Raw genomic sequence first — 25,443 nt, 5'->3', positions numbered from 1 at the left:
ACAGCTCACCCCACCTTCTCATACATAGAAACTAGAAGCAGGAGGAGGCCATTCGGCCCTTCCAGCCTGCTCCGCCATTCATTATGATCATGGCTGATCATCAAGTTCAATACCCTGATCCCGCCTTCCCCAATATCCCTTGATCCTTTTAACCCCAGGAGCGATATCGAATTCCTTCTTGAAATTACACAACATTTCGGTCTCAACTACTTTCGTAGCGAATTCCACAGATTCACCACTCTCTAGGTGAAGAAATTTCTCCTCACCTCAGTCCTAAAAGGTTTACCCCTTATCCTTCAACTATGACCCCGAGTTCTGGGCTCCCCCACCATCGGGAACATTCTTTCCGAATCTACCCTGTTAGCATTTTGTAAGTTTCTATGAGATCCCCTCTCACTCTTCTAAACTCCAATGAATATAATCCTCACCGACTTAGTCTCTCCTCATAGCACAGTCCGGCCCTCCCAGGAATCAGCCTGGTAAACATTCGCTGCACTCCCTCCATCGCAAGAACATCCTTTCTCAGATAAGGACACCAAAACTGCCCACAATACTCCAGGTGTGGCCTCCCCAGTGCCCTGTACAATTGCAGTAAAACATCTCTATTCCTATTCTCAAATCCTCTCGCTCTGAAGGCCAACATACCATTTGCCTTCTTTACCGCCTGCTGTACCTGCGCGCTTACTTTCAGTGACTGATGCACAAGGACACCAAGGTCTCGCTGAGTATCCGCCTCTCTCAATTTACACCCATTCAAATAATAATCTGCCTTCCTATATTTGCTCCTGAAGTGGATAACCTCAGATTTATCCACATTATACTGCATCTGCCATACATGTGCCCACTCACTCAGCCTGTCCAAATCCCGCTGCAGCATCTCTGCATCCTCCTCACAGCTCACCCTCCCACCCACCTGCAAATTTGGAGATAATACATCTCCCTCATCTAAATCATTAATATGTAGTGTGAACACGGGCGATCCTTTTTTAAAATTTAGAGCACCCAATTCTTTTGCTTCCAAATAAGGGGCAATTTAGCGTGGCCAATCCACTTATCCACATCTTTGGGTTGTGGGGGTGAGACCCACTCAGACACGTGGAGAATGTGCAAACTCTCTGAGTTGAACCCGGGTCCTCAGCGCCCTGAGGCAGTAGTGCTAACCACGGCGCGCCCACAAGAACAATGACGGTCCTAGCACAGATCTCTGCGGTACCCCACTAGTCACTGCCTGCCATAGGAAAAACACCCACTTATTCCAACTTCTTGCTTCCTGTCTGCTAATCAGCTTTCGATCCATCTCAAAACACTCCCTTCAATCCCTTGTGCTTCAATTTTACATAGTAATCTGCTATATGAGACTTTGTCGAAAGCCTTCTGAAAGTCTAAATAAACCACATCCACCGGTTCTCCCTGGTCAACTCTACTAGTTACATCTTCAAAGAATTCTATTAGATTTGTCAAACATGATTTCCCTTTCGTAAATCCACGCTAACTTTGTCTGATTATACCACTGCTTTCCAAATGCTATGAAATCCTTGATAATAGACTCCAGCAACTTCCCTACTGTCGGCGTGAGGCTCACTGGCCTGTATGTTTTCTGTCTACCTTCCTTTTTTTTTTAATAAATTTAGAGTACCCAATTATTTTTTCCAATTAAGGGGCAATTTAGTGTGGCCAATCTACCTACCCTGCACATCCTTGGGTTGTGGGGGTGAAACCCACGCAGACACGGGGAGAATGTGCAAACTCCACACAGACAGTGACCCAGGGCCGGGATTCGAACCCGGGTCCTCAGCGCTGTAGGCAGCAGTGCTAATCACTGTGCCACCGTGCTGCCCTACCTCCCTTTTTGAATAGCGGGGTTACATTCGCTACCCTCCAATCTGTAGGAACCATTCCAGAGTCCAATGGATTGACTATTTCCAGGGCCACTTTTCCTTAAGCACTCTGGGATGGAGGTTTATCCTCCTTCAATCCCATTCATTTCCCCAAAACAATTTCTCGAGTAAAACTGATTTCCTTCAGCTCCTCGCTGAAACTTATGTGAAATTCTTGTGAAACTCAGAGCCTCCGATACATTATTCATGTCTCCCTTGTTGAAGACAGAAGCAAATTTAGTTCCTCAGCCATTTCTTTGCTCCCCTTTATGAATTCCCCCCTTTCTGACTAGAAATAACACATTAGTTTTTATCAATCTTTTTCTCTTTATATACTTTTACAGTCAGTTTTTAGGTTTCCCGCTAGTTTACTTTCAAATTGTATTTTCCCCTTCTTTCTTTAATAAATTTAGAGTACCCAATTGTTTCTTTTCCAATTAAGGGGCAATTTATCGTGGCCAATCCATCTACCCTGCACGTTTTTGGGTTGTGGGGGTGAGACCCACACAGACACGGGGAGAATGGGCAATATTTTCCCCTTCTCAATCAATGCCTTTGCTGAATTTGAAACTGTTCCCAATCCTCATGTCTATTGTTTTTTCCTTGCTAATTTAATAATAATAATAATAATAACCATTTCTTGTCACAAGTATGAAGTTACTGTGAAAAGTCCCTAGTCGCCACATTCCGGCGCCTGTTCGGGGAGGCTGGTACGGGAATTGAACCCGCGCTGCTGGCCTTGTTCTGCATCACAAACCAGCCTGCCTCTTCTTTGAACCTAATACTGTCTCCAATTTCCCTTGTCAGCCAAGGGCTTGAGGGGCAATTAGGGATGGGCAATAAATGATGGCCTAGCCAGCGACGCACACGTTCCGCGATTCGACAAATAACAATTCTGATATATTGCCAGTTGTTGTCTCTGCCTCTTCTTCCCCGTCCATGTCTAAATTCAGGAGAAATTCGTGAGTAAACCACTTGGGGCATTTCCTCGTCCCTCCCGATCCCCAGACCGATAAACGACACTGAGCCCCGCATCGACGAAGGGACTCTCAGATTATACACGCACAGGCTTACCTCCAGCGTTCCCCGCTTGGCTGGGTTGAGCACCAGGAACCGCTTGAGGATGTTCTCACAGTCGGTGGACATGTAAAAAGGGACACGGTATTTCCCCCGCAACACTCGCTCCCTCAGCTCCTGCAGGCACAACAACAACTTGCATTTATATAGCACCCCTCCGCACAATGAAACACTCTCAAGGCCTTCCTCAGGAGTGTTATAAAACCACGTGTGACACCGAGCGACACAAGGAGATATTAGATCACGATGGTTAAAGGGTTTAAGGATTTTAAAGAGAGTCTTAAAGGAGTGAAAGCAACATAGAGAATCATAGAATTTTTCAGTGCAGAAGAAGGTCATTCGGCCCATCGAGTCTGCACCAGCCATTGGAAAGAGCACCTTACTTAAGCCCATGCCTCCATCCTATCCCCGTAAACTACCTAACCTTTTTCGATACGAAGGGGTAATTTTAGTGTGGCCAATCCATCTAACCTGCACATCTCTGGATTGTGGGAGGAAACCGGAGCACCCGGAGGAAACCCACGCAGACACGGGGAGAACGTGCAGACTCCGCACAGACAGTCACCCGAGCCCGGAATTGAACCTGGGACCCTGGAGCTGTGAGGCGCTGTGCTAACCCCTGTGTCACCGGGCCATGGCTGACCAGGTCTGTCCATACTGGGTGGTGCTTCCTTCCCAATGGGGCCCAGAGCACGAGTGGTCAATGCCCATGGGGCAAGAGCATGTAATCAGCTTGACACCTGCCACTCTGTGCAACTCTCAAACTGAGCCAAGGGAGCGCCCACGCTACTGGGGTCAAAGCAATGGTCAAACATGTTCGGCTCCAACACCGGCCAGTGCGCCGACTGAAATCAGAGAGGGAGTTCCTTCTGGGGAGAAGTTGGGCCGGTCCTCATTGGAGTTTAGGCGAATGAGAGGCAATAATTCATACCGTGGTGGATCTGGGGCGCGATTCTCCGACCCCCACGCCGGGTAGGAGAATCGCGGGAGTGCCGGGCGATTCCCGCCACACCGCCCTGGCACCCGCACGCGATTCTCCCCCCCCCCCCCCCCCGAAAACGGCGTGTCGCATTTTAGGACAGGCCGCTCGGAGAATCGCCGCTCGCCGTTTCTAACGGCCGAGCGGCGATTCTCCGGCCCGGATGGGCCGAGCGGCCTGCCCAATCCGACGGGTTCACGCCGGCGCCAACCACACCTGGTCGCTGCCGGCGTGAACAGCGTGCGAACGCTGGGGGGGGGGGGGGGGAGGATCGAGCACCAGGGGGGTGCTCAGTGGGGGTCTGGCCCGAGATCGGCGCCCACCGATCCGCGGGCCATCGTCTCTAAAAGACGCACTCTTTTCCCTCCGCTGCCCCGCAAGATCAATCCTCCATGTCTTGCGGGGCGGCGGAGGGGAAGACGGCAACCGCGCATGCATGGGTGACGTCATTTAGGCGCCGCCGGCCGCGTCATTCAGGCAGCGCCGCTTTGACGCGAGCGTCAAGGCCTGCCGTGCAAAATTGACGCGCCGCCGCTCCTAGCCCCCTGGGGGTGGGAGAATAGGGGGCGAGGAGCGGCCTCCGACGCCGGAGTGAATCCCGCTCCTGGTGTCTGGAATGCTACAGAGATGGTGCTTTGGATGTGGTAGAAAAACAATAATGTTAGCCAGGATCGAACCCGGGACCCTGGCACCGTGAGGCAGCAGTGTTAACCACTGTGCCACCCGTGAAGGGATATTAAGGAAACAAAGGCCCAGAATGAGTGACCCAGAGACGCGACTTCAAACCCCCTGGGGGATTTTTAAAATGCAAAATCCAGAATCGAATGTTCATGTCAGCGATGGTGAAATACAAACAGGTTAAATTGTTTGGGAGGCAGTAGGAGAGGAGGTGAAAAGGTCAGTAAATTGGCCGCAGACCGGTATGCAGGCCCCGCCCACTCACCTTTAGGTTCTGACCGTCGAACGGCAGCGAGCCGCTGACCAGGGTGTACAGAATGACCCCCAGGCTCCAGATGTCCACCTCGGGCCCGTCGTACTTCTTGCCCTGGAAGAGTTCGGGGGCTGCGTACGGGGGGCTCCCGCAGAACGTGTCCAACTTGTTGCCGAACTGGAACTCGTTGCTGAACCCAAAGTCAGCAATCTTGATGTTACAGTCGCCGTCGAGAAGGAGGTTCTCGGCCTGAAGAGGAGGAACGAGAGAGAGTGAGAGAGAAAGAGTGTGAGAGAGAGAGAGAGAGAGAGTGTGGAGAGAGTGTGTGTGAGAGAAAGAGTGTGAGAGAGAGAGAGAGTGTGAGAGAAAGTGTTTGAGAGAAATAATGGGTGAATGAGGGTGGAAGGAGAGTGTAGAGAGAGGGAAAGGAGTGTGTGTGAGAGAGGGGAGTGTAGAGAGAGAGAGGAGTGTGTATAGAGAGAGAGAGAGAGAGAGAGCAGTGTGTATAGAGAGAGAGAGAGGAGTATGTATAGAGAGAGAGAGAGAGAGAGAGCAGTGTGTATAGAGAGAGGGAGGAGTATGTATAGAGAGAGAGAGAGAGAGAGCAGTGTGTATAGAGAGAGGGAGAGAGAGAGAGAGAGGAGTGTGTATAGAGAGAGAGAGCAGTGTGTATAGAGAGAGAGGAGTGTAGAGAGAGAGAGGAGTGTAGAGAGAGAGAGAGAGAGAGAGGAGTGTGTATAGAGAGAGAGAGAGAGGGAGGTGTATAGAGAGAGAGAGAGAGAGAGGAGAGTGTATAGAGAGAGAGAGAGAGAGGCAGTGTGTATAGAGAGAGAGAGAGCAGTGTGTATAGAGAGAGAGGAGTGTAGAGAGAGAGAGAGGTGTGTGTATAGAGAGAGAGAGAGAGAGGAGAGAGGAGTGTGTATAGAGGAGAGAGAGAGAGAGGAGTGTGTAGTAGAGAGAGAGAGAGAGAGAGAGCAGTGTGTATAGAGAGAGAGAGAGAGAGAGGAGTGTGTATAGAGAGAGAGAGAGAGAGAGCAGTGTGTATAGAGAGAGAGGAGTGTAGAGAGAGAGAGGAGTGTAGAGAGAGAGAGAGAGAGAGCAGTGTGTATAGAGAGAGAGGAGTGTAGAGAGAGAGAGGAGTGTAGAGAGAGAGAGAGAGAGAGCAGTGTGTATAGAGAGAGAGGAGTGTAGAGAGAGAGAGGAGTGTAGAGAGAGAGAGAGAGAGAGGAGTGTGTATAGAGAGAGAGAGAGAGGAGAGTGTATATAGAGAGAGAGAGAGAGCAGTGTGCATAGAGAGAGAGGTATGTAGAGAGAGTGTGAAGAGAAAGAGTTTCAAAGCAGATATTTTTCTTTTTTTTATAAATTTAGAGTACCCAATTCATTTTTTCCAATTAAGGGGCAATTTAGCGTGGCCAATCCACCTACCCTGCACATCTTTGGGTTGTGGGGGCGAAACCCACGCAGACACGGGGAGAATGTGCAAACTCCACACGGACAGTGACCCAGAGCCGGGATCGAACCTGGGTCCTCGGCGCCGTGAGGTTGCAGTGTTAACCACTGCGCCACCGTGCTGCCCTGTTTCCAAGCAGATTTGAAGTATTACCAAGTGAGCTCGACTGCTTCTGTTGCCATGGGAACGGGAGCTTAGTTTGTTCTTCATTTATATGATGTCGGCGTCGCTGGCTGGGCCCAGCATTTTTAGCCCATCCCTAATTGCCCCTCGAGCCGAGTGTCTCGCTCGGCCATTCCAGAGGGGCAGTTAAGAGTCAACCATATTGCGGTGGGGGTCACGGGTTCAAATCCCACCATGAAAACCGGGGAGAATTTAAATTCGGTTTGTTAAATAAATCTGGAAAGAAATCTGCCGTCCTTACCCGGTCTGGCCTACACGTGACTCCAGACCCCACAGCGATGTGGCTGACTCTGGACTGGCCAAGCGAGACACTCCGTTCAAAGGTAATTAAATATGGGCAACAACTGGTGACCCAGCCCAGTGACCCCCCCACATCCTCTGAAGGAATTTAAATAGACTCCCAGCGGGGCCTCAGGAATAGTGATGACCCCCTGGGTTCGAGCGCTGGTCTCGGTTGTACTTTTCCAGTCAGGCGTGACTATGCTGCAACAACCTGCATTTCTACGGCGCCGTTGACATTTCGAGGCGCTTTACAGGGGTGGGACCAGCTCACGTTTGACACTAAGCCACGTACGGAGCTATTTGGACAGATGACCATAAGCTTGGTGAGCGAGGTTGGGGTTTTAAGAAGTGACTTGGAGGAGGACGGGGAGAGGGGTGGCGAGGTGTAAAGAGGGAATTCTAAAGCTCGGGGGCCCCCAGGAAGCTGAACGCACTGCCCCCATTGGGCGGAGTGATGGAAATCGGGGGACAGGCAGGACGTCAGACCTGGAGGCCGCCATCAGGCGACTTGGAAGGACGATGTTAGTGATTATGTCGGAACGCGGGGAGGATTGTTGATATTCATTATCTGAGCGCAGACTGGTGTCCGGGGTGGCTCAAGAGAGCTAGCCCTCTCCCCTCTTGAGTCAGAAGGTTGTGGGTTCAAGCCCCAGAACAGAGGCCTCACGGTTAAATCGAGGCCGACCCTCGCAGTGTAGTACCGAGGGGGTGCTTCACTGCTGGAGGGGCGGCCTTTTGTTTGTGACATCAAATGGAGGCCTGTGATGACATACATAAAGCAGCTATGTACATAATGTTACGCACGGCCTCCGACTACCAGGTGGCAATGTTAACCCACCACGTGACCCTGGTTCTGGGAGTTGGGAGTAGGTCGTGCTAGGAGACTGACGTATTTTGCAGCGGCTCTACAATAGGTAATTCGTTATTTTATTTATCTCAATTATCTTAATCACGTAGTTGTTAAATAATAAATTATTCAAATTAGATGCTCAGCAGTTTATCATTGACATTGACTACGGAACAGGATAAGGCCCAGTCGGCCCTCTCAGCGAAAGGGAAAGATCCCACGACTGGTATTTTGAAGAAGAACAAGGGGAGTGATCATCGGTGCCCTGGCAACATTTAACCATCAGCCAACAACTAAAACCAGGTTATCCAGTGGTAACGGCGTTGCTGTTGTGGGATTTTGCTCGATACAAAATGGCGGCCACATTTCCTACATCATCACAGTGACCACACCTCCAAAAATACTTTTGTTGGCTGTAAAGCGCTTCGGCATGCCCTCAGGTCGTGAGAGGTGCTATACAAATGCAAGTCTTTCAGGAGCAGGTAAAAGGGGGGGGGGGCCGTCGGTCAGTGGGGCCAGCGGACATTAACCCAGTTCGAGACTTACCTTCAGGTCCCGGTGAACAATGTTCCGCTGGTGACAGTACTGTACAGCAGATACAATCTGAAAACAAGACAGACAACCATCAATCCTTACCCTGCTCTGAACAAACATCAGCCCCCTCAGTCCCCCGGCCGTCAATCCGACCAGGAAGCCCTTACCCACCCGCTTCTCAAGCTGCCGCGCATGCCCCAGTTTGTAGAGGGGCTGCTCAGATATCGACTGAGACACACAAGCCGGGGCAATGCCAGAGTAAATATGTCCTGTTGCGCCAATGGGGTCAGTGACACGGGTCTCGACCACTAACCCCTCAGCACTCACTGGACGAGGCAGCCCTCTGTTCGCATTAAAGACACACCCCTGGGAGGAAACTTCTGATGTAGTAAAATTTTCAATCTCCGTGAGGATAGAGAGAGAGAGAGAGAACGAACAGGAGAAAGAGGATAAGAGAGAGAGAGCGAACGCAAACGGGGGAGAGAGAGAAAGAGAGAGAATGAACAGAAGAGAAAGAGAGTGGGAGGAAGCAAAAGGGAGTGGGGGGGAGAGAGAACAAACAGGAAAGAGGGAGAGAGCGAGAAACAGACACAAGGAGGGAAATGGGAGAACAAACGATTTGATTTGATTTTTTTTTTTAATTTAGTGTACCCAATTAATTTTATCCAATTAAGGGGCAATTTAGCATGGCCAATCCACCTACCCTGCACATCTTTGGGTTGTGGGGGCGAAACCCACGCAGACACGGGGAGAATGTGCAAACTCCACACGGACAGTGACCCAGGGCTGCGGTTCGAACCCGAGAACCTGTCACCGTAGGGCAGCAATGCTAACCACTGTGCCACCGTGCTACCCCCGATTTGATTTGATTGATTATTGTCACATGTATTAATATACAGTGAAAAGTATTGTTTCTTGCATGCTGTACAAACAATGCATACCGTACATAGGGAAGGAAGGAGAATATAATGTTACAGTTATAACAAGGCGTAGAGAAAAGATCAACTTAATACGAGGTAGGTCCATCCAAAAGTCTGATGGCTGTAGGGAAGAAGCTGTTCTTGAGTCGGTTGGTTCGTGACCTCAAACGTTGGTATCTTTTTCCTGACGGAAGGAGGTGGAAGAGAGTATGTCCGGGGTCCGTGGAGTCCTTAATTATGCTGGCTGCCTTTCTGAGGCAGCGGGAATTATAGATAGAGTCAATGGATGGGAGACTGGTTTGCGTGATGGACTGGGCTACATTCACAACGTTTTGTAGTTTCCTGCAGTCTTGGGCAGAGCAGGCTCCATACCAAGCTGCGATACAACCAGAAAGAATGCTTTCTGTGGTGCATCTGTAGAAGTTGGTGAGGGTCGTAGCTGACATGCCAAATTTCCTTAGCCTTCTGAGAAAGTAGAGTCATTGGTGGGCTTTCTTAACTATAGTGTCAGCATGGGGGGGGGGGGGGGGGGGGGGGTCTGTACACCGAAAAACCTGAAGCTCTCAAACCTTTCTACTTCGATCCCATTGATGTAGATGGGAGCATGTTCTCCACTCCACTTCCTGAAGTCGATGACAATCTCCTTCGTTTTGTTGACATTGAGGGAGAGATTATTGTCGTCGCACCAGTTCACCAGATTCTCTATCTCATTCCTGTACTCTGTCTCGTCATTCTTTGAGATCCGACCCACTATGGTGGTGTCATCAGCAAATTTGAAAATCGAGTTGGAGGGGAATTTGGCCACAGTCATAGGAGGTGTAAAACAAGAGAGAGAGGGGGGGGGGATGAAGAATAGAGAGAGCGAGAGAGAGACACACATGAACAGGAGAGAAAGAAACAAATAAGGAAAAGAGGGATGAAGGAAAGGAAAAGAATAGAGAGATCGAAAAAATACCAGGGCGACCCAAGAAAATGCGTGAGAGACATGGAGAGAGAGAGTGAGAAAAAAGGACGAGAGAGAGAGGAACAAGAGAGGGAAGAGAGAACAAAGGCAGACAAAGGTGGAGCAGAGGAAGAGATAAAAAGACAGAAGAAGGAAAACTAAACATCAATACTGACAAAAAAAGACAACATAAGGTCAGGAAAAGAAGCCGCACCTGCCGGAACTTGGCTCTGGCCTCTTTCTCCTTCATCCTCCCATGGGACACGAGGTAGTCGAATACTTCGCCTGTGGGGGTAAAACAAGAGGTTACCGTCCTCGTCCACCTGTATCAGAGGCTGAAAAATCTCCCCCCCCCCCCTCCAATCAGTTAATTCTGAGGGAAATTCTGCCTCACCCCCGTCACACATACACATTTATAATCCGCCAATTAGGCCAAAAAGCCTGACAGCTAGGCCCCTTGATTAAGCGACTGATTGAGGCCTGCACCTGACTGGAGGTCATTTGGACGATTTTAGACCTTCAACCAATCAGGCAATGATGTGGCTACTCACCTACCAATGGGTGCAGGAAGAAAGGACGCAGTGAATCACAGGCCTCACTGATTCATAATCTGGCCCACACACCATCTTTCAGGCCCTGGTTTCCATGGCAGCCAGTCCCAAGTACATGACCTGGTGGCCAATGGCAGGGAATTTGGACCGGGCTGTTTTTGTGTGGGGGCGGGGGGCGGGGGGGGCGGGGGGGTGGGGGGGGATGTAGTGCAGCTGGAGGCCACCCAGCCAGAATGACACGGAACCATTCGGCCCATCCAGTCCGTGCTGGCCCTCTGCAGAGCAATCCTGTCAAACCTCTTCTTGGGATGGAGCCAGTGTCTGTTGGCAGCTCCAGCAAGGGGGGGGGGGGGGGGGGGCGAGACCCACAACATGCGGTGTGTGTAGTGCGATTGGGAGGGACTATAATTCCCAAAATTCCCCCATCCCGAGGGATTTTCCCTCACCTCGGGCTGCACCCCCTGTGGGGGAGACCCCCGCCTCCCGTCTAAAATGTCAGTCGGGATCACGCCCACAAAAATACCCCCTCCCCACAAAAGGAGATATCCTTCTCCCAGTCTCAACACCAACCCACACAGTACAAGCTGATTGGCTATCCACCTGGTGTGGGCCTCCCTCCTTCAGTGGAGGCGGCCACTTAAGTGCCTCAAGAGGCCCTAGGGTAGGCCCAAGAGTTGCCCGATGCCTCCCTAACCCACCGTAAAATGGGAGAGAGGTCGGGGCCGGTCGATCGAACGGCCATCCGCTGTATTTTCCGAGCTCCACGCCTTGAAACGCGCTGGCAGGAGGGAGGGACAGCTAAAATCCATCCCCATGCCTGGGTAACTTGTGGACTAAGCGAGTGATGACTATGATTGGTCAACGACTCCATTACTGTTGCTTCGCGTGACTACCAAGGATGGTGGACGGTGAACCAGATGGATCCTCGTCCAGCAATTCTTGTATCTCAATGAGAACCAATTCCTCAGCAGATAGGTGAGCCACTTGGGCCTGGGAGTGATGATGGTGGAGGGGACGGGAGGAGACGGGAGGAGAGGGGGAGGAGAGGGGAGGAGAGGGGAGGGGACGGGGAAGGAGAGGGGAGGGGAGAGTTGATACGGAGGTGTAAAGATACCCAGAATTCAACTGACATCGGATCCATCTTTGATGTTTCAGGTGGATTCCGATCTGAATAATCAACGTTGAGCATTGGTGTCTCCAACAACACTGTCGAATCAAAAATCACAGGCCTGACTGATTCATAATCTGGCCCACACACACCATCTTTCAGGCCCTGGTTTCCATGGCAGCCAGTCTCAAACAGCAGCCTGGGAGAGTCAGCTTCCTGTTAACAGGTTTAAGCAGGGACGGTGTGTCGACTGGACAACAGGACAAGGGGGGAAAGTAACCTTGAGGCTCAAAACCTGTGCCTGGCTCCTCCGAACTAGTTGAACTTTCTCTCCCTCACCTGCTCCCAGCAAAGCCCACCCACAGTCCTCCTCCTACCCCCCAGTTCTCCACCTACCCCCCAGTCCTCCTCCACCCCTCCCCCAGTCCTCCACCCCTCCCCCAGTCCTCCCCCCCACTTCCCCCTCCCCCAGTCCTCCCCCCCTTCCCCCTCCCCAGTCCTCCCCCCCACTTCCCCTCCCCCAGTCCTCCCCCCACTTCCCCCTCCCCCAGTCCTCCCCCCACTTCCCCCTCCCCCCACTTCCCCTCCCCCAGTCCTCCCCCCCACTTCCCCCTCCCCAGTCCTCCCCCACTTCCCCTCCCCCAGTCCTCCCCCCACTTCCCCTCCCCCAGTCCTCCCCCATTCCCCCCCACTTCCCCTCCCCAGTCCTCCCCCACTTCCCCTCCCCCACTTCCCCTCCCAGTCCTCCCCCACTTCCCCCTCCCCAGTCCCCACTTCCCACTCCCCCAGTCCCCCCCACTTCCCCTCCCCCAGTCCTCCCCCACTGCCCCTCCCCCACTTCCCCTCCCCCCACTTCCCCCTCCACCAGTCTCCCCCCACTTCCCCCCCCAGTCCTCACCCCTCCCCCCAGTCTCCCCCCCCACTTCCCCCTCCCACTCCCCCCCCACTTCCCCCTCCCCCAGTCCTCCCCCCACTTCCCCCTCCCCCAGTCCTCCCCCCACTTCCCCCTCCCCCAGTCCTCCCCCCACTTCCCCCTCCCCCCACTTCCTCCCCCCCCCAGTCCTCCCCCCCACTTCCCCCTCCCCCCCACTCCCCCCTCCCCTAGTCCTCCTTCCCTCCAAATTAAACGTATCCGCCCTTTCTCCTCGACGCTCCCCTTCCAGTCGGCCATTGAGCCGCCTCCCGCCTCTTTCCACTCCCGGCGCGTCGACGCGACCAACCTCGGTGGAGCCATCGCCGGGCGTCGCCGGGGGGGGGGGGTGGGAGAACGGCGCTGGGTTCGAGTCCCCGTCTGCGCCGAGCGAGTTGGCCTCCGTGAGGCCTACAGCCGCCAAAGAGCTGGCGTTACCCCGGCGATGCCAGCTGACTTGGCGCGTGGCGTGGGTCCTCGCCCACGCGTTGACATTTTTTAAAAAAACTGAGCCACCCACACAAGGGATGTGCGAGCAGATGGCGGCTCTGATTGGTGGATGGCATCTCCCTGGAGACCAACCCACGTCACTGGCAAACTCCCAAATGTGAAGACAACGGCTTGATTAACCGTGCCTGGTGCCAGCGAACCGATTTACATCCAACTGAATATTCACCAGGCTGAGAATTAAACAACATGTTAACGAGCCGACAGCCGTTAACAGACGGACCAGGTCCAAATCGGGGCTGGATGGGCTGCATGAGACGGCAGGAGACCCAGGTCAAAATGACAGCCTCGGTGGAGGAGGAGGGGGAGGAGGAGGACTGGGGAGGGGGGAGGACTGGGGAGGGGGAAGACTGGGGGAGGGGGAAGACTGGGGGAGGGGGAAGACTGAGGGGGGAGGGGGAAGACTGAGGGAGGGGGAAGACTGAGGGGAGGGGGAAGACTGAGGGGAGGGGGAAGACTGGGGGGAGGGGGAAGACTGGGGGAGGGGGAAGACTGGGGGAGGGGGGAAGACTGGGGGAGGGGGAAGACTGGGGGAGGGGGAAGACTGGGGGAGGGGGAAGACTGGGGGAGGGGGAAGACTGGGGGAGGGGGAGAGGGGGGGAGGGGGAAGACTGGGGGAGGGGGAAGACTGGGGGAGGGGGAAAGGACTGGGGGAGGGGGAAGACTGGGGGAGGGGGAAAGACTGGGGGAGGGGGAAGACTGGGGGAGGGGGGAGGACTGGGGGAGGGGGAAGACTGGGGGAGGGGGAAGACTGGGGAGGGGGAAGACTGGGGGAGGGGGAAGACTGGGGGAGGGGAAGACTGGGGGAGGGGGAAGACTGGGGGAGGGGGAAGACTGGGGGAGGGGGAAAACTGAGGGGGGAGGAGGACTGGGGGGAAGGAGGACTGGAGGGAAGGAGGACTGGAGGGGAATGAGTGGGGGGGAATGAGTGGGGAGTGGGAGGAGTGGGGAGTGGGAGGAGTGGGGAGGGGGAGGACTGGGGAGGGGGAGGACTGGGGAGGGGGAGGACTGGGGAGGGGGAGGACTGGGGAGGGGGAGGACTGGGGAGGGGGAGGACTGGGGAGGGGGAGGACTGGGGAGGGGGAGGACTGGGGAGGGGGAGGACTGGGGAGGGGGAGGACTGGGGAGGGGGAGGACTGGGGAGGGGGAGGACTGGGGAGGGGGAGGACTGGGGAGGGGGAGGACTGGGGAGGGGGAGGACTGGGGAGGGGGAGGACTGGGGAGGGGGAGGACTGGGGAGGGGGAGGACTGGGTGAGGGGGAGGACTGGGTGAGGGGGGAAGGAGGACTGGGGAGGGGGAAGGAGGACTGGGGGAGGGGGGAAGGAGGATGGGGGAGGGGGGAAGGAGGATGGGGGAGGGGGGAAGGAGGATGGGGGAGGGGGGAAGGAGGACTGGGGGAGGGGGGAAGGAGGACTGGGGGAGGGGGGAAGGAGGACTGGGGGAGGGGGGAAGGAGGACTGGGGGAGGGGGGAAGGAGGACTGGGGGAGGGGGGAAGGAGGACTGGGGGAGGGGGGAAGGAGGACTGGGGAGGAGGGAAGGAGGACTGGGGAGGGGGGAAGGAGGACTGGGGAGGGGGGAAGGAGGACTGGGGGAGGTAGGGAGGACTGGGGGGAGGAGGACTGGGGGAGGTCTGGGGGAGGTAGGGAGGACTGGGGGAGGTCTGGGGGAGGTAGGGAGGACTGGGGAGGGGGAGAACGGGGAGGAGAGGAGGACTCGGGGAGGCGGAGGACTGGGGGAGGGGGAGGACTGGGGGAGGGGAGGAGGACTCGGGGAGGGGGAGGAGGACTCGGGGGGGGAGGAGGACTGGGGGAGGTGGAGGACTGGGGGAGGGGAGGAGGACTCAGGGAGGGGGAGGCGGACTGGGGGAGGAGGACTGGGGGAGGTGGAGGACTGGGGGAGGAGGACTGGGGGAGGTGGAGGACTGGGGGAGGGGAGGAGTACTCGGGGAGGGGGAGGCGGACTGGGGGAGGAGGACTGGGGGAGGTGGAGGACTGGGGGAGGAGGACTGGGGAGGTGGATGACTGGGGGAGGGGAGGAGGACTCGGGGAGGGGGAGGCGGACTGGGGGAGGAGGACTGGGGGAGGTGGAGGACTGGGGGAGGGGGAGGACTGGGGGAGGGGGAGGAGGACTCGGGGAGGGGGAGGCGGACTGGGGGAGGAGGACTGGGGGAGGTGGAGGACTGGGGGAGGGCTTTGCTGGAGGCTTGGATTATTTTCCGTGTGGAGTTCTATAGATATAAAAACCTCATTGGGTGTTTCATAGAATCCCTACAGTGCAGGGGGAGGCCTTTCGGCCCATCGAGACTGTGGCAACCCTCCGAAAGAGCACTTTACCTAGGTCAACTCTCCCGCCCCATTCCCTCAACCTAACCTGCACATGCCCTGGGCACTAAGGGGCAACTTCACACAATCATTCCACCGACCCGTACATCTCTTTTTAAATCCGTTATTTTGAAAATGTTCACTTATTAAAAAAAATCTTGGCTGTTGTTTGGGGCGGGTGGCAAAAGTTGTTTTGCAAAGAGTTTAAGAGTCATTCAATCAGGTAACGAGAAGAGTGATCACTATCCAATCGTGTGTGCAGGAGGTCTTATGGCACCGCAGTGGGTACTCCCCTACCGCTGGGCCAGAGGCTCTGGGTTCAAGTCTGACGCCACAACATGTTGGCTACGGAAAGAGTGATCATAACATGGTTCAGTGGGCTGATAATCAGATCACGATTCCTTCCACCACTTCCCCAAAGGGAGAAAGAATGGGCGGGATTCTCACAGCCCGGGCCGGGCCGGAGAATCCCCGCGATCGGCGCGTAGAGCGGAGAATCTGCGCCATTGGCGCAGGCATGGTCGGCATAGCGCCGGAGCAGCCCCCCCCCCCCCCCCCCCCCCACCGAGTCTCGGCCCGAGCTGTAACAAAAAAACCAGAGTCCCACTGGCGCCATTCTAATCTGCTCTCAGCCGGCGGGACCTTGGCGTGGAAGGTTCTGGGGGCGGCCTGTTTGGGGGGGGGAATCGACCCTGGGGGGGGGGGCTCCAATGTGGCCTGACCCGCGATCAGGGCCCACCGATCGACGGGCCGGCCTCTCAGGCTGGGGGCCTCTTTTCAGCCGCACTATCCCCTTTATCCCTACGCCATGTTGTGTCTGGACCGGCACGGAGAAGGGAGCCCCTCACTTCGCCCGTCCCTCACTTCGCCAGCCCCTCACTTCGCCCGCCCCTCACTTCACCCGCCCCTCACTTCGCCCGCCCCTCACTTCACCCGCCCCTCACTTCACCCGCCCCTCACTTCACCCGCCCCTCACTTTACGGGCGAATCACTTCAGCCATACCGGGAGGAAAAAAAACGACACGGACGGGAATCAGCGGAATGACCCCGCGCGTGGGCAACGGTCAACACAATTGCTTGAAGGGCAGCACGGTTGCGCAGTGGGTTAGCCCTGCTGCCTCACTTCGCCGAGGTCCCAGGTTCGATCCCGGCTCTGGGTCACTGTCCGTGTGGAGTTTGCACATTCTCCCCGTGTCTGCGTGGGTTTCACCCTCACAACCCAAAGGTGTGCAGGCTAGGTGGATTGGCCACGCTAAATTGCCCCTTAATTGGAAAAAATGAATTGGGTACTCTTAAATTTATTTTAAAAACACACAGTCTCGTGGGGGCCGCATTTGGAATCCAGGTGGGCCTCAGGCTCTCCATCAATGATCTAAGCCAAGACATTTCTATCAGCGCTCCCTCCAAGCGCAAAATCGAATTAGGCTGCAGCTTACCTCCACTTGCGTATTCCATCACCAAATAGAGCGTTTTCTCCGTCTCAATCACCTCGAATAGCTTCACTACAAACAAAAAGTAAAATTTATAACGATCAGATTGGCCAAATTCACTCTTGCGTCACGGCCTATTATATCATCAGTCGCCCTTCGAACTTTCCTCTTCCATCTGCAGATCCAGGTCCCCCCCCCCCCCCCCCCCCCCCACCGCCATCTCTCCATCCTCTGTACCCCCCTCCCCTTCCCCTCACACAGTGGAACAGGACGAGGCCACCCAGCCCCCTCAAACCTGTTCCGCCATTAATCCATGTCGCGGCCACTCTGCACCTCAACCCCGTTTTCCTGCCTTCGCTCCAGATCCGTTGATGCTCTTACTTCCCAGCAATTGCCCATCCTCTCGCCCTCCACCACCTCCAGCCCCCAGAAATTGCCCATCCTCTCGCCCTCCCCCACCTCCAGCCTCGACAGAGTTTCGGGGGCGACAGCGTCCCACATTTCCACGTGCCTTCCGGGTGGAGAAATCGCTTTTATCGATGTACAGCCTTAGTTTCGAGACTTTGCGGATTAAGCCCGCCTAAAGAAACAGATTCTCCGTCTCTAACCCATTCGATCTCCCCCTAATGAAGTGTGGAGGAACAGGGAGGGTGCATGCTGGCAAATCCCGGTTGCCAATCCTCCAGGATCGTCCTGGCATCTCCAGGAATTGAAGATCAATCTCCTGGGCACCGCCGTGCGTGACCCTGGAGAGAAATCACCGGGACATTAAGGTTTTCAAAACAAAGTAATTTGAGCATTTCTCTTCATCAGATGAAACTATGCTCTTCAGCTCAACCATTCTCACACTCACTGGGCAGACTTTTTGATTGGGATTTCTTGGAGGCCATCTTACGTTGACGGTGGCCGGACAAGATGGCCGCAATGACATGCAGGATTCTTCTGTTTATTGGTCAAGCTATTGAATACAACAGAAGAGGGGGTGAGGCTGGGACGGTGTGAACCACTGGCTGGGCCACAGCTGGAAGTACGACAGTGCATTTCTGGTCGACGCACTTTGTGGACAATGTGATCGGGCTGGAGAGGATCCGGTGAAGACTTAAGAGAGCGTCGCCAGGGCTGGAGGATTCCAGCGACGAGGAAATGATTGGATGGGCTGGGGTTGTTTTCCTTATCTCAGAAGCGGCAGATTTAATTGAGGTGTTTAAAATTGAGGGCCCAGGGAACAGTGGGAGGTACGCCTGACTCCCCTTAGTTGAGGGGTGCATAACCAGGGAGCCACATATTGAGGATAAGAGGGAGGTGGTGTGGAGGGGATTTAGGGGGAGATTTGTTTTTACCCAGAGGGTGGTGGAGATCTGGAACTGCCTGCCCAACGAGGCGGTGGAGGCAAAACCCTCAAAACAATGAAAGAATGTGGGGATATGCACCTGACGTGCTCTGGTCTACAGAAGAAGAGCTGGAAGGGGGGGGGAGGGATTAGGTCGGTTGGCTCCTTGGCGGCCAGTGTGAACATGACTGGCCGATTGGCCCACTCCCACGCTGTAAATCTTTATGATTCAAGCACCTCGGGCAGATCTGCTGCCCTTGTCCTTCTAGATGGTGGTGGGTCGTGGGTTTGGAAGGTGTTGCCCAAGGAGCATCTTGTAGACACGGCTGTGCGTCGGTGGTGGAGGGAGCGAGTGTTTGTGGTTGGGGTTCCAATCAAACGGGGCTGCCCTGGCCTGGATAGTGTCGAGCCCAAGACCGAGATGAGGAGAGTGATTGGCCTGCGGAATTCGCCAACACAGAAAGTAGTTGAGGCGAAAACATTGGTAAGTTTACAAGGAGCAGTTAACCACTGCACGTGGGGTGAAGGGGAATCAAAGAATATGGGGGGTGGGGGGAAGCGGGAGCAGGTTACTGAGTCGGATTATCGGCATGATCAAAATGATTGGCGGAGCAGGCTCGAAGGACAGAATGGCCTCCACTTACTCCTACGTTTCTATATTTCATGAGTGTTGTTGGAGCTGCGCTCACCCCGGCAAGTGGAGAGTCCATCGCACTCCTGACTTGTGCCTTGTAGATGGTGGACAGGCTTTGGGGAGTCAGGAGGTGAGTTACTCTCTGCAGGATTCCCAGCCTCTGTCCTGCTCTGGTAGCCACAGTGTTTATACGGCTGGCTCCAGTTCAGTTTCTGGTCAATGATAAACTCAGTTGCAATCTGTGACTGATCCTCCCCATCAGATTCAGCATCTTTAGGGGGTTGGGTGGGGAGGCGGGAGGGATACCAGGAGAGAGGGAATGCAGCACCCCCCCCCCCCCCCCCCCACCCCTCCCAAAACCCGGTATCGAGTAAACCCCATCACTCACCGATATTCGGGTGGTTCAAACACTTCATAATTCGAACTTCCCTGAAAAGCTGCAAACAGAGAAACACAAACAACGGGAGTGTTCAGTGCGACATTTGCAACACAGCCCAGGACCGCAATAATCAAAGGGGGGGGGGGGGGGAAACGCAGTGTCTCGCTAGGCCTATTTCGGAGGGCATTTTAAGAATCAACCACGCTGCTGTAGGGTCTGGAGTCACGTGTAGGCCAGACCGGGTAAGGACGGCAGATTTCCTTCCCTAAAGGACATTAGTGAACCAGATGGGGTTTTTTTTGGGACAATCGACAATGGTCATCGATAAGACTTTTAATTCCAGATTTTTATTAAATTCTCATGTCAACATCTGCCCTGGTGGGATTCGAGCCCGGGTCCCCAGAGCCTCACTCTGTCTCTCTGGGTGACTTGCCCAGTGAGGACGCCACTACGCCACCACCTTCCTTCAACGTGTTTAAACTTCCCGGGGGCGCCGTCACAGGAGCGTTGCAAAACTATATGTGATCCCGATTGTGGTCAACGGGATACGTTTTAAGGAGCGTGGCTAGAGGAGGAGAGGGGTTCAGGATTGGCATTTGAGAGCTCAGACCACAGGTAATAAAGATGAAAGCCCTTCACATACCAACATTCTACAAAAACTAAAAGGGTGAGGTCAGTTAGCAGCGCCCATCGTTCCACTGCCCGTGCCCATCGCTCCATTGCCCCAACCCCTCCCACTTTAATGTTCAATTGTCTCTGCAACGATCTCCAATCCGGGATGTCCAAACTCTTCCATAGGACTTCAGGGCAGAAGCAGGCCATTCCCCGTCGCCTCCCATCATTCTGCCTCCAACTCTACCATCCTAACCCTCTATTCCCTCAGGGTCATCAATCCTCCAGGGTTGGCCTGGAGTAGAATCAGAGAATCACTACAGTGCAGAAAAAGGAGGCCATTCGGCCTATCGAGTCTGCACCGACCCTCTGAGAGAAAAGTCCATCTAGGCCCAGGCCCCAATCCTATCCCCGTAACCCCCCCTAGCCTTTTAGACTAAGGGCAATTTAGCGTGGCCAATCCACCTAACCTGCACGTCTTTGGACTGTGGGAGGAAACCGGAGCACCCGGAGGAAACCCACACAGCCAAATTTAGAGTACCCAATTCTTTTTTCCCAATTTAGTGTGGCCAATCTACCTACTCTGCACATAGAACAAAGAACAAAGAAAAGTACAGCACAGGAACAGGCCCTTCGGCCCTCCAAGCCTGCGCTGACCATGCTGCCCATCTAAACTACAATCCTCTACGCTTTCTGGATCCGTATCCCTCTATTCCCATCCTATTCATATATTTGTCAAGATGCCCCTTAAACGTCACTATCGTCCCTGCTTCCACCACCTCCTCCGGCAGCGAGTTCCAGGCACCCACTACCCTCTGTGTAAAATTCCTGCCTCGTACATCTCCTCTAAACCTTGCCCCTCGCACCTTAAACCTATGCCCCCTAGTAATTGACCCCTCTCCCCTGGAGAAAAAGCCTCTGACTATCACGGGGAGAACGTGCAAACTCCACACAGACAGTTACTCGAGGCCTGATTCGAACCCGGTTCCCTGGTGCTGTGAGGCAGCAGTGCTAACCATTGTTAGAAAATTGGGCTTTTTTTGTCATTTACTTTCAACCTTATCCTTACCAGATATAAAAATGGGAAGAAAAGGCTGTTTGGGTGAGAGTCAAGCATCATCCAATTGGGTAATGAATCTTTTTGCTTTCCGATTGCCGTAGGAAGGCCGGACGTCACGTGTTGGCCGAATAATGGTTGGAGCGTTGGGGGGGGGGGGGGGGGCAATCATGTGACGGAACCTCCATGAAGACACTTCATCACAATTGGCAGCCCTACCTCTCCCTCATACCCGTACTGACATTCCCCTTCAATCAATCGATGCTCTTCACTTCAACCAATCGCTGTGCGAGCGAGTTCCCCATTCTCACACTCCCAGGGTGAAGAGGCTTCTCCCGAATTCCCGATGGGTTTCTTCCGGAACGTTCTCATATCAACGGCCTCTAGTTTACGCTCGGCCCCGCATCTCTACGCGAGGTCAGATGGACATACATCGAGCCCCTCCAGCCTACCCCGCCACTCAATAAGATGGTGGCTGATCCCATTGTTACCTTCTTTTTTTATATATAATTTTTATTGGAATTTTTTTACAGAAAATATAAAACATAACGACAAACAATGAAATGCAACAAAATAACCCATAATAACTGTGACACCCCCAGACCGTATTGGCGCATGTATCACATCCCCCCACCCCCCCCCCCCAACCCTAATGAACAACAAAAGAACTTAAAAAATATTAAAATTAAATAAACAAACATAGTCATTGTCGGCCCCCCCCTTTTCCCTCCCCTTTTCCCTCCGCGGGTTGCTGCTGCTGCTGTCCCCGTACCCTATCGTTGAGCCAGAAAGTCGAGGAAAGGCTGCCACCGCCTAAAGAACCCTTGCACCGATCCTCTCAGGGCGAATTTAACCTTCTCTAGCTTAATGAAACCCGCCATGTCATTGATCCAGGTCTCCACGCTTGGGGGCCTCGCATCCTTCCATTGTAGCAAGATCCTTCGCCGGGCTACTAGGGACGCAAAGGCCAGCACACCGGCCTCTTTCGCCTCCTGCACTCCCGGCTCCACCCCAACCCCAAAAATCGCGAGTCCCCATCCTGGCTTGACCCTGGATCCCACCACCCTCGACACCGTCCTCGCCACCCTCTTCCAGAATTCCCCCATTGTTACCTTCAACCCCACATTCCTGCCATCCCTCGATAACCTTTCACCCCCCCCCCCCCCCTTCAATCAGGAATCTATCCAGCTCGGCCTTAAAAACATTCAGAGATTCTGCTCCAACCGTTTGTTCGGGAAGAGAGTTCCAGACACTCACAACCCTCCGAGAGAAAAGAAACTCTCCCCATCTAAAATGGACGACCTCTTAGAATCCAGAACAGTGACCCCCGAGTTCAAGCTTCTCCCACACGAGGAAACATCCTCTCCACATCCACCCTGTCGATACCCCTCAGGATCTTAAAGGTTTTGATCAAGTCTTACCCTTCTGAACTCTACTGGAGGTCCGTCTTTTTAGCACGTCTTCCTTACTTTTCCATTCTCTCGCTAAGGAAACAAAGCTTAGTGCTTTGTTTGCTCATTATAAAGGTCCGTGCTAACCTGTGACATGAACTTTAGAGATGGATGTATTTGTGATCTGATATATTCCCACTATCCCAGCTGGAGTCACAGCTGGGCGGTGCGGTGGCACAGTGGTTAGCACTGTAGCTTCCCAGTGCCAGGGTCCCAGGTTCGATTCCCGGCTTGGGTCACTATCGGTCCGGAGTCTGCACGTTCTCCCCATGTCTGCGTGGGTTTCCTCCGGTTTCCTCCCACAAGTCCCGAAAGACGTGCTTGTTAGGTGAATTGGACATTCTGAATTCTCTCTCTGTGTACCCGAACAGGCGCCGGAGTGTGGCGACTGGGGGATTTTCACAGTAGCATCATTGCAGTGTTAATGTAAGCCTACTTGTGACACTAATAAAGATTAGAGATTATTATAATAAGTGACCTCCCTATTCTTAGCTACCTCAACATTTACCTGTGTTGATTTTCATTGACCTCCTTCTGCATCGTAACAATTCTGTGATTCCGTCAGTTTATTAAGACCATAAGACATAGGAGCGGAAGTAAGGCCATTCGGCCCATCGAGTCCACTCCACCATTCAATCATGGTTGATTTCAACTCCATTTACCCGCTCTCTCCCCATAGCCCTTAATTCCTCGAGAAATCAAGAATTTATCAATTTCTGTCTTAAAGACACTCAATGTCCCGGCCTCCACCGCCCTCTGTGGCAATGAATTCCACAGACCTACCACTCTCTGGCTGAAGAAATTTCTCCTCATCTCTGTTCTAAAGTGACTCCCTTTTATTCTAAGGCTGTGCCCCCGCGACCTAGTCTCCCCTGCTAATGGAAACAACTTCCCTACGTCCATCCTATCCAAGCCATTCATTATCTTCATCATACCCGTTGCAATTTGTCACTGTGTTGCCTGTCCCCTCCAATTTGCTATTCGCCAAAATCGCAAACCTCACGCCTCAAGAGTCAGACGGTGGAGGGTTCAAACCCCCCCCCCCCCCACCCCCCCCAACTCCAGAATAATACACAAGCACAGAAATCTAGGCCAACACTCCTCACGCAGCCGAGAGAGAGTGCTTGTGGGATCTTCCCGTGTCAAACTTGGTTGCTGTTTCTACCAATGTTGTAACGGTGACTCCAACTCTACTGATTAGAAATTATTTTGGGGAGTCTAAAGTTGCTATATAAATGCAAGTCATTATTTTCTTTCACTCGCAGTATTTCACCCAAACTGGTACAGTTCATTCAGAGCATCCACCCCCCCCCCCCCCCCCCCCCCCCCCCCCCCAACCATCTCTACCAAATCCAAACTGGTACACGCCACCCCCTGTCTGAATTGGTACATTCCAACTCCCCACCACTTCCCCCCCCCCCCCCCGCACCACCCCCTGTCCGAATTAGTACATTCCACTCCCCCCCCACCCCCCCAGACAAATTGGCACATTCCATCCCTCATCACATTCCCCGGTCCAAACTGGTATAACTCCATCCCCCATCACCCCCCCCCCCCCCGTCCTAATTGTAACATTCAATTCCCCGCTACCAACCCCCCCCCCCCCCCCCCCCCCCCCAGCCCTGTCCAAACTGGTACATTCCATCCATCCTGGCGCACATACACACACACCTCCATCTAAGTTCAAACTGGTATATTCCATCCCCAACACCCCTAAATTCAAATTGGTACAGCCCACCCTCCCATTCCTCGCCCCCCCCCCTCCCCAACCCCACCCTCCCCATCGCCCAGCTGTGCCCCCTACCCTCCCCACCACCCACTCCGAGCCAGCGTAAACCTCCCAAGCCAGGCCCTGCAATCACAGCTCCGGAGACTGGCCGCCGCGGTGACCGACTGCATCGGAAACCCAGATCGGCCACACCGACTTCATGCGGCCAACTAGCCCAACCTCCAAACCTCCTGCCCCTCACCTTAAAATTATACCCCCTCGTTACTGGACGTTAAACTACGGGAAACACCTGACAGTGCGGTGCTCCCTCAGTACTGACCCTCTGACAGTGCAGCACTCCCTCAGTACTGACCCTCTGACAGTGCAGCACTCCCTCAGTACTGACTCTCTGACAGTGCAGCACCCCTCAGTACTGACCCTCTGACAGTGCAGCACCCCCTCAGTACTGACCCTCTGACAGTACGGCACTCCCTCAGTACTGACCCTCTGACAGTGCGGCACTCCCTCAGTACTGACCCTCTGACAGCGCGGCACTCCCTCAGTGCTGACCCTCTGACAGTGCAGCACTCCCTCAGTACTGACCCTCTGACAGTGCAGCACTCCCTCAGTACTGACCCTCTGACAGTGCAGCACTCCCTCAGTACTGACTCTCTGACAGTGCAGCACCCCCTCAGTACTGACCCTCTGACAGTGCAGCACCCCCTCAGTACTGACCCTCTGACAGTACGGCACTCCCTCAGTACTGACCCTCTGACAGTGCGGCACTCCCTCAGTACTGACCCTCTGACAGCGCGGCACTCCCTCAGTGCTGACCCTCTGACAGTGCAGCACTCCCTCAGTACTGACCCTCTGACAGTGCGGCACTCCCTCAGTACTGACCCTCTGACAGCGCGGCACTCCCTCAGTGCTGACCCTCTGACAGTGCAGCTCTCCCTCAGTACTGACCCTCTGACAGTGCAGCACTCCCTCAGTACTGACCCTCTGACAGTGCGGCACTCCCTCAGTACTGACCCTCTGACAGTGCGGCGCTCCCTCAGTACTGACCCTCTGACAGTGCGGCAGTCCCTCAGTACTGACCCTCTGACAGTGCAGCACTCCCTCAGTACTGACCCTCTGACAGTGCGGCACTCCCTCAGTACTGACCCTCTGACAGTGCGGCAGTCCCTCAGTACTGACCCCTCTGACAGTGCAGCACTCCCTCAGTACTGACCCTCTGACACGTGCGGCACTCCCTCAGTACTGACCCTCTGACAGTGCGGCACTCCCTCAGTACTGACCCTCTGACAGTGCAGCACTCCCTCAGTACTGACCCTCTGACAGTGCAGCACTCCCTCAGTACTGACCCTCTGACAGTGCAGCACTCCCTCAGTACTGACCCTCTGACAGTGCAGCACTCCCT

At 54.4% G+C, this 25,443-nt stretch overlaps 1 protein-coding gene across 1 annotated transcript in view; it reads right to left on the bottom strand.

The window, feature by feature from the left end:
* mark4 (microtubule affinity regulating kinase 4) overlaps positions 1–25,443 on the bottom strand; it is a 134,891-nt gene that overhangs the window by 29,153 nt on the left and 80,295 nt on the right. Inside the window, exons 4-9 of the mRNA XM_038785999.1 lie at positions 19,205–19,253; positions 16,859–16,924; positions 10,238–10,308; positions 8,173–8,229; positions 4,877–5,113; positions 2,952–3,071 (exon numbers count right to left, since the gene is read on the bottom strand). Coding sequence (XP_038641927.1) covers positions 2,952–3,071; positions 4,877–5,113; positions 8,173–8,229; positions 10,238–10,308; positions 16,859–16,924; positions 19,205–19,253 — 600 coding nt within the window. The remainder of the gene's footprint in view (positions 1–2,951; positions 3,072–4,876; positions 5,114–8,172; positions 8,230–10,237; positions 10,309–16,858; positions 16,925–19,204; positions 19,254–25,443) is intronic.

Source organism: Scyliorhinus canicula, chromosome 27 (genome assembly GCF_902713615.1).
Source record: "Scyliorhinus canicula chromosome 27, sScyCan1.1, whole genome shotgun sequence".
Lineage (NCBI taxonomy): Eukaryota > Metazoa > Chordata > Chondrichthyes > Carcharhiniformes > Scyliorhinidae > Scyliorhinus > Scyliorhinus canicula.
Note: the sequence above shows the minus strand (reverse complement) of the source record. Positions and strands in the feature narration are given on the sequence as shown.